This window comes from Thunnus albacares, chromosome 19 (assembly GCF_914725855.1).
Source record: "Thunnus albacares chromosome 19, fThuAlb1.1, whole genome shotgun sequence".
Taxonomy (NCBI): Eukaryota; Metazoa; Chordata; class Actinopteri; order Scombriformes; family Scombridae; genus Thunnus; species Thunnus albacares.
Window position 1 is genome coordinate 26853656 of NC_058124.1, and position 9885 is coordinate 26863540.

The following is a 9885-nucleotide window of genomic DNA, read 5'->3' on the forward strand; positions in this document are numbered from 1 at the left end:
TGAGCCTCAGCGTACACATTGTACGTTTCAGTGAGACTACTTCATAAATCGAGCTCGTCCCGCTTGAAGACTGAAACGCACCTTGAGACTGAATGGAAACAGAAGAAAGTTGATTGGAAATCTCTTTAAAAAGCCAGTCAAGCAGATTTTACATAGATTTTACAAGCAGAGTTTACATAGAATAAAATTTTAAAATTATACTTTAAAGATAATAATAATAATAATAATGATAATGATACTACTACTACTACTACTACTACTACTACTACTACTACTACTACTAATAATAATAATAATAATAATAATAATAATAATAATAATGATAATATATCACAATTAATAATTGTATTTCAATTAAATAATAGCTTCAAGAATCAAAATTGCTCAGGTCTAGCAACCTCCTTATAGTACAAAACATGAAACAGCCAAGCTTTTAAAGGACAGATTCACAATTTTTCAAGTTTTTCTTAATACAACAACCAGGAGCCCAAATGAACACTGAAATGTTTTTTTTTCTTGCTGTAATTACGTAAAATGTAAGTGGTGGGGGACAATATCCACAGTCCTCCTGCTGTGCAAAAATGTATTTAAAAGTTTATCTGAAGCTAAAATGAATGAGAGAGGGAATTTGATGCTAAAAAGACTGTAAAGGTGGCAGATATCCGCTCAATATGACTTGATATGACTGCTGAAGCCTCATATAAGATCAACTTTTAAATGAATTTTTGCACAAAATAACTGTGTGGACACACTGTGGATTTTGGCCCCAATCACTGGGGAATTTGGAAGATTTAGAAAAAGTTTTAGAGAGAAGAAATAAAGAAAAACAAGCTGGAAGTAAAAGAGCAGGCGCCTGGCCCTTCAGGTGGGGTCAACAAATAACTTGCAGACACTGATCATTTAACAAAAAAAAGGTTTTATTGCATAAAACTATGATGTCATGGAAAACTACTCCCTTAACAGTGATGCTTTATAGATACTAAACAACCAGTTCTAAACCCTTTGACCACATGCTTTTATTTCACCAGTACACTGATGTATGACTACATATGGAGTATTTTATTCAGTGTCCATGGTCTGAACAGACTCGTCGACCACATCCAGAGAGATCGGGGTGATGGTTTTGGTGAGGACGGCTGTGGTGCCGCGCTTATACCTGTACTGTCCCTCCCTGCAAGACAAAGGCAAAAAGTGTATTAATTAGAGTTGTTCATCATCCTAAAGTGCACTGTACTGGCGGGGGGGGGGGGTTCTCAATTAATTACCAAATCCTTTTGTCTATGAAATGTAAGAAAAATTCTATTCACACAAATATATTCAGTTCATGAAAATATATCTATAATATATCATTTGTGGCTCACTTTTTGCCCTTGGTCGCGGGTTTGTCGTAGCCTCGCAGGAACTCCACCCCGGCCTGGGTGATGACACACAGGTCCACGTTGCTGCCTGAACCCAGGTCACAGAAAATCCCAGCGGTGATGGCGTCTCGTACGAGCTGTTTCGCCTCCTCCAGCTGTGAGGGAGAGAGGAAGAGGAGGAAAATAAAGGAAAGGAAGTAATTTACTGTAGAAGAGTTATTAAGGACAGGACAATATTGAACATAACATCACTAGAGGTGCAGTCAAGCCTCTAGTGGCCTTGTTGAAGGAGTGCTTCACTGTTTTGTGCTAATTTAATTTCAAACTTAAATGACAGGTTCACAGTTTTTCAAGAGTGTCTTAAAGCAACAGTCAGGTGTCCATTTGAACAGTGAAAGAGGTTTTCCTCACTGTTATTTCTCCTGTTCATACTGGCTATTAAAAGATCCTTCAAATGTGCTTTCAATGTAAGTGATGGGGGTCAAAGTCCACAGTGTGTCATTTTGTGTGCGGTTGATCTGAAGCTTATATGAGGCTTCAGCAGTCTGAGTTAGTCATATTAGTCATATATAGTTTTACAGTTTGAAAAAGACAATCAGCCTTTAACTCTAGATAAGAAACTTGGTTCTTTTTTTTAAATCAAATGTTGAATATAAATGTTGAATAACAAAGCTAAATTCCTCAGTATTTGTATGACTCAGCAAGAGTAATGTGGGTAAAATTTAAAGTTTTAATGGCAGGATAGTCAGAGTCACTAATGGAGGAGGAAAATACTGTGTACTTGCTCTTTTCTGCATTTAAAAGAATAAAAAATATAACTGGAAAGCGTCAAAAGCAGACTGAAGACGAGTCAGATTATTGCAGACAAAATAGATATTTTGCCCATTAACCTGATTGTACCATTTGCACTGGGTGATCTACAGTTAGAATAACAGACAAACCACTACTGAATGTCAGTCTCACCTCCATGTTTGGTTTGAATCTGTCCTCAAATACAGAGACAGCAGCTGCAGCACCAGAACCTGAAACCACAATTAAATATTACTTTTAGTTCAGTCAGGTTTAAATGAGCAGGTTTTTCTCAGAATCTTACCACCCAGACACCTGCACAGCCTCCTCACCACATATATATATATATACAAGTAGAGACACTACATGAATACACATTAACACATACCCATAGTGAGGAAGGGCAGCTTGTCGTAGGAGCCGTGTGGGTAAACACTGTACAGGTGAGCTCCATTCACATCGACTCCTCCAACGATCAGAGATGACCCGACGTGACCCTGGTACCTGAAAAACCAGAGAGACGTCACTACAACATGCAACAGACTATTAGTGATGTGACTTTTCTGTCCTGTTAATCTCTGTCATCAGGCAAATGGCCAACATGACAAAGAGCCGGGCATTTATGGACACTAAATTAATCACATCGTGCTGACGTCATTATATGTACAGTTCATGGCGGGACTCAATACATGATCAAGATCAAATAATTATCAATCCAAAAATGTCTTGTTGAACAAGATAGACAATGATTAAAATTGGATAAAAAAAATCTAACTGGGCACAACTTAATTAAATTCTAATTCTAAGACAGGGGATAACATTGTACAATACACAAATAATTATTTAACAATTATTGAGACATTTTTGGATTTTTGTGGGAAACCAGTGTTACTTCCCTTTATTGAACCTGTTGTCCTGCACACATCTATCTCTTCGTTTAATCTCCTCACCTGAACAGCATCTGTTTCAGCTGTCGGGTTACCATGGCAACGAGAGGAGGTCGCCCGGTGTTGAGTGTGTGCAGCTCCACGTTGGACGCCATGATCTGTGTGGTGACCTCTGCGTCTGCAGCAACGCCGGCGCCACAGCAGCTACAACACACACATGACACAGTTTAACAAATGTAACATTGGATGTTTCTCATACTGTTTATTATGATCTTACTTTGTGTCCCAAGTGATATTTACTTAGTTTACATCATTTGCCTGTGCTAGTACAGGCTTTTCTTGCTGTAATCATTCCTCCCGTTCATACTGACCATTAGAGGATCCCTTCATAATGCACTTACAATGTAAGTGATGAGGGACAAAATCCACGGTCCTCCTTCTATGCAAAAATGTATTTAAAAGTTTATATATATCTTTTTGTTACTATACTTCCACCACAGCTCAAAAAGGAAACACTGTCTGACAACACAAAAAGGGAATTTGATGCTGAAAGGACTGTAAATGTGGCAGATATCAACTCGATATGACTAACTCAGACTGCTGAAGCCTCATATGAACTTAAAATAAACTTTTACATGCATTTTTGCACAAAATGACTGTGTTGAAACACTGTGGATTTTGGCCCCCATCACTTACATTGAAAGCACATTTGAAGGGGATCTTTTAATAGCCAGTTGTAGGATAAAGTCCCTGCATGTTTCAAAGGCAGACAGCACAAGCCTCAAGCAAGAGACCAGCTCTTTCAACAACCCCCCAGGACTGCTGGCCAATAATATATAACACAAACTCCCCACTAACCAGACCATCTAAACAACCTCCTGCAAACAGAAAGGATCAGATAAGGACCCCCCATCTCCTGCATGGTCACCAAACCAGATCACTGACCTAAACCACCTGTGATCCTTCAAGCTACAAGAACCAGCAAGATGGGAAGACCAATTCATACCCCAGTGTGAACTGGGGTGCCATTTGGATAAACGACCCCCCCCCCCCCAAGAACTGATCACTGGGCAAACCAGCACAAGGCATAATTACCATAATACAAACATAATTCCATCATCCTTGATAACACTATCATGTTTAATACCATGCCGGTTGAAAGCTTGCATTTTGTTAGTTTGAAGATGTGATTCAGAACAATAGGAGGTGAAACCTCAGCATGTAGAGTCATGAGTTGAGGATCGAGCTTAGGAGAGCATAAACCAGGAGCTCTCTTCCAATGGGAATTTTTCAACCAACTGGCCGACTTACTCATCATTACAAGAACTAGACTCCAGCTTCTAACCCAAGCACATTGGACTCCATTGTCCACAAGAAGCCTCCCCAGAGAGCAAGCAATTAGTCCTACAGAATCTTCATCAGCTTGCTTAAACCCTGGTGCTTTCATGATTTGTAAATTCAACTGGAAATCCAGAACTAAGCTGTTGTACCCTTGATTTGACTCACTGCTTCTCAGGTAACACCCATCTCATCTGTTTATCAGGTCTCTCATAACAATTACACAATAGATAAGTGCATCATGCATGTCAATCATTCACCAGCCATAGCCTTGTTTACCAGTTTCCCTTTCCCTCTTGTGTCTTGTCTGTAAAATGTTGTAGTGTTTAGTACTTGTAGCTTTAGTATTAGTAATAAATGTGTATGTAACTACAATGAACTTGTTGGTGTTTTCTTGTGCTTGCATCTCAGTCAGTTAACCTTAAACGACCTATACCTTTGCAAAATCATAATTAAGATCAATAACAATCATAATTCTAATTGACCTCATCTTGTGTGGCCAACAAGGAGGACTATTTCCTATTATTATACCTACTCTAATGTGAGTTATGTCACTGGACAAATGATTTCATGTTGGAGTTGTGCACAATAATAACTCATAATTACCTCATAAAATCATAAAGATAATTGAGTGCACAAATTCCTACACAGTATGAACAGGAGGAATGATTACTGTGAGGAAAACCTTTTTCACTGTTCATATGGACATTTGACTGTTGTTTTAAGACACACTTGGAAAATTGTGAACCCATTCTTTAACGTCTGGCTAGGTTTAAGGAAAGATCATGGTTTGGTCTGAATGAGGAAATCTGTCCACATATATATACATCATCTGAACTGCACCACTGGTCTGGGTCATAATTACTATGGCTGCTGGATGGCATCTGTCACTCAAACCTAACTATATGACGTTTTTGGGTGACTGACATTACAATGTATTGTGCTGTTTTTCTTCGGAGGACAGTCTCCTCTGTTTACTGGTTTGGACTGCCTTCCTGTTGCTGGCTGTAAGCCTGGTTTTGGATATTGATTTAATAAAATCTCTTTCTTTTACCTATCCTGCCGTGATGTCTGCATTTGGGTCCTCCTCCAGGTACCTCACACTCACAAACATGTCAGTTTCCTACTAAAATGCATCTTGTGAGTCGAAATTGACTCCTCTCCTTCAGTTTTTATGTCCACAGTCTTGTACATTTGACTTTTTATTAGTGAGCCAGGTATTTTCTAAAATAGTTGTTCATCTTTTGTACTGATGATTCAACCAGGAGAGTTTCACATTTATGAGAAAATGAGTTTTACTTTGCTCAAAATATCTCCTCCAACTTTTATTTCTGAGAGCATTTTCTCGTTTAACGCCACATCAAATTTCATATTTCCACCATCAGAAATACAAGCAAGGATACAGCCGGGGTTTGTCCCCACCTGGGGAACTGAAGATCAAACTTTGCTTCTACTCACTAGATCTTAGGAGCGATGTAGTGAATCTTCATGCAGTTTTTGTCGGCCACCACCATGTCGTCTGTCGCCCTGGTGTCTGCTCCCAGGATCACTCCATCCTGGCGGACAGGGGACAGAAAAAATGAACACCTGGTTCACTTCCTGAACAACTTCCAGGAAACTTTCTAGAAAATAAGAGCACTGGGTGCAGTGAAATTAAACTGATCTAAATCTGAGTATATTACAATTTCTCAAAATATCAGTGTGTTCCTGTTAGTAAGGATTCAGAAAACCATGTAGACACCTTGTAAACGACACCAGCGATGGTTGTCCCCGTCTTTCTGGCGTTGGGAGCTTTGAAGCCGAGCTCTGACAAACTGGACTCCAAAACTGTGTTTCTGGAACAAGCAGGAGACAGAAACATGTTTATATATCAATTCACTCCAACTCTCCTGTCTCCTCCATCACTTACATTGAAAGTGCATTTGAAGGGGATCTTTTAATAGCCAGTATGAACAGGAGGAATGATTACAGCAAGGAAAAACGTCTTTCACTGTTCATATGGACACCTGTCTGTTGTTTTAAGACACACTTAGAAAATTGTGAACCTGTCCTGTAACCATCTAATGACCACTCATGTTTGCCTGACCCGCAGGTTGGGAACCACTGGTTTACATCGATTGAGTCTAATCGCCACAGTATTTCTGTGTTCCTAAATTCAATAAATATAATAATACAATTCCAATTGATCCCTCCTGATTGAAATGTGGCTATATATTTAGCATTAAGGACATGCACTGATATCTGTATACTGCCCAATAATTAATATATAGAAACGTAAACTTACAGTGACACAATACCACAATGAAATCAACAGTGAGTGCACAGGAGGAGTCAGATTACACAACTAAATCTGAATTATTGCTTCACATGAGTAATATTTTTAGATCTAAGTAACTCAGTCTATAATTCAAGCTAAATATGGTAATATTTGTACTTTTACCTTTGTACCTTTTTTCAACATGAATGCATTTTAGTCTATTGTCTTGTTATATGATTTTATGGAAAAATGTTTTTGTGGATAAGTAATGGAATTAAAAGTGTGATATCTTACTAATCTTGTAGTTTTGTTATCTGGCAGCTCTGCTGCTTTGTATTTCTTGGTTAAATATTGTGATTCTGTGTCTCTACACTGATTCTTCTTTCTACTCTGAACCAATGAAACCTGCATGTCTGTCCGTCCTGGATGATGAATCCCTCCTCTGTTGATTTTTCTGGCAATGTTTCATTTTATTGTCATGTGAATCGGGGGTGTAAGGGCAGAGTGGGTTGTATCTTTTACAGATTGTAAAGCCCTCTGAGACAAACATGTGATTTTAGGTTATACACTGTAAACCTCACTCTCACAGCTTCTCACTTTACAGCCCTAGACTCACTTCAAATCCTTCAAATCAATCTCAAGAATGCTGTAGGGACACTGAGGATACTACAAGAGGTCATGAGTAATGATGAAAAGGTTTTATAAACTCAGAATGGAGCACAGACACACTTCAGCTTCAGATCACAGGCTACATAAGCAGTTTTTTTTATAAACACGCATTTCCTCCTGACCTCCATTTTAGCTTCAGTACCAGCAGTAAAAATGGATGCAGTGTTCCTTTACCTGCGGCTGTTTTCAAAGCAGAAACCTCCAGCCTGGAGCTCACAGGGCTTCAAACTGTGGAGCATCTTTAAAGGTGAAGGCAGAAGAGATGATTCTGACAGGAAAAAACTGAGCTGAAGTTTAAAATAAAACCCTGCTGACAGCCAGTGTGTCAGCGCTTTTCATGGGTTTTTACTTTTACTTTCATTTCTACTGCACAAGCCAAGCCTTCATGCACTCCACTGTAAAAAATGATCCACATTAATAAGTCATATGGTCTCATGTGGTGTTTGAAAGAGCAATGTTTCATCAGACAGACTGAAGGTGTTGTCAAAAGAGAGAGGAAATCACACTTTTCCCTCAATTTAGTTCCATATAATTCAATATTATCATTGTATTATAATTGTAATTTATCACAAGCAAGATTCTTAGTTTTGAAACAAAGCAGAAATCTTCACCTGCAGGAAAAAAAATACCCCAAATTTGACAGAATTTATAGAAAAATTATGTATGAAAATCATTTTGCTCTGCTACACAGACTAATTTTATCACTCCCTTTGAGAAAAACATATTTAAAGACTTAAGAGTTGCTGAAATGACCTGCTGAAATATATTTCCTGATATTTCTTGCAGTGTATTAAAATTTGACAAACAGTCAAGATGGATCCTATTTCCTGGACGCCTAAAATGTCGGCTCAGATGACATATTGCAAAATAAATGAACTATGAGTTAATGAGTAAATGAAAATAAGGGTTGAAGCTCAACGGTAACTTCATATGTTACATATTACAGTACTGTAACTTCAGCATATGCAGTTGAGCTGATAATACTTCAGATTTAGTAAAGTTTCTTGTTGCCAGTGATGTCTTGACTAGACATAGACATAGACTTAAATAGAGGGTGTTCTGTGTTTAATGTGAGCCATATTTATTCAAAAAATTCAAAATTAAAAAATAAACATCAAACATGTTGCATTCTGCACACACAATAAAATTAATTGAAATCATGATGGCTGTTATATTCTGCAGTTTGAGAATCACAGCACAATAATATAGTGCTGTGATTCTCAAACTTTTTCATATCAAGGACCGTAAACGTAGACCACGTACCCCCACCTGATAAGATTTTTTCTTTTAAATGTTTTATTACAGAAAGTGTATGAAACCCATGACCAGAACAGTCGCACATTCTGTCATTGTGTTACTCATGGGTGGAATTATGGTGAAAATGAATGATGCCCCCCCTCAAGGACCCCTGGGGGTCCCTGGACACCACTTCCAGTGAATAGTGAAAAAGCTAAAGAATACACTGTCTGTTCTCTGACAGTTTAATCATGGATTAATCACCTATTTATCAATGACTGATGAGGTATTAATTAAAACATAGATTTGTGGTTCAGACGTGTTCTGACAATGATCACATTTACTGTCAGTGAAAAGTGTGAAAACTTTCATTTTCACCTTTCTTTTTTCACCAGTGTTTTATTGTTTTTCTTAGTGTTATAGGAAATTACACACAATTGACAAATTAATTATTTGTCAAACATTTATCTCCCGCCTCTGCTCTGTGAATATTTCAGGTTGATTAATAATGATACGACATGACAATACAGTACTGTCTCAGTACAGTGAATGTGTTGTGTGCTGTGCTGACCTCCATTAGAAAGTGAGATAGGAGGGCCATCCACTGTTAAAATCAGGTATTACATGAAGTAGGTTGCAAATGTTTTACACAGAATTCACGTTAAGGGAAGATTTTTTTTTTTTTTTTTTTTTGCTTTTCTTTATTAAACAAAACACATATTACAGAATAACAAACATCTTAAAGCCAGGAACAAAACACACATAGAAAGACAGGAGTAAGGGAGCAGCATAAAGAAATAGTAAAAAAAAAAAAGAAAAAGATTTTAAATCAATATACATTAACATTGGTGCTGGAAAGTAACTAAGTATATTTACTCAAGCACTGAACTTAAGTACATTTTGAGGTAGGCTACTTATACTTTAAGTATTTCCATCTGATGCTACTTTATACTTCCACTCCACTACATTTCAGAGGGAAATATTGTACTTTCTACTCCACTACATTTATTTGACAGCTTTAGTTACTTTTCAGATGAAGATTTGACACAATGGATAATATAACAAGCTTTTAAAATACAACACATTGTTAAAGATGAAACCAGTGGTTTCCAACCTTTTTGTCTTTTGACGTCTTACAAAAAGCAGTGTGTAGTCGGGGTCACATTTCACATGTCTATGAGTTGTTAACAGCTCCACCAAATAGTGATTTTTCCCTCTAAACTTCTCACATGCTTTCATTTCAATAAATATTCAAGTGATCCAATATTTCAGCAAAAATCAAAGATTAGAGAAAAATCCAAAAACTGAAAACAGATTTGTGTATCAGAACTTTGTTTTTTCTTCTTTCCTC

At 37.6% G+C, this 9885-nt stretch overlaps 1 protein-coding gene across 1 annotated transcript; it reads right to left on the bottom strand.

The window, feature by feature from the left end:
* Window positions 1-896: 896 nt before the first annotated feature.
* On the bottom strand, window positions 897-7660 carry psmb10 (proteasome 20S subunit beta 10). Its single transcript, XM_044336313.1, has 8 exons — window positions 7473-7660; window positions 6114-6207; window positions 5831-5928; window positions 3098-3238; window positions 2536-2651; window positions 2322-2380; window positions 1362-1513; window positions 897-1171 (listed from the first exon to the last, which is right to left on the bottom strand). Exons 1-8 carry the CDS (start codon window positions 7535-7537, stop codon window positions 1060-1062), a joined length of 837 nt encoding a protein of 278 aa, XP_044192248.1. The 5' UTR covers window positions 7538-7660; the 3' UTR covers window positions 897-1059.
* Window positions 7661-9885: the final 2225 nt, after the last annotated feature.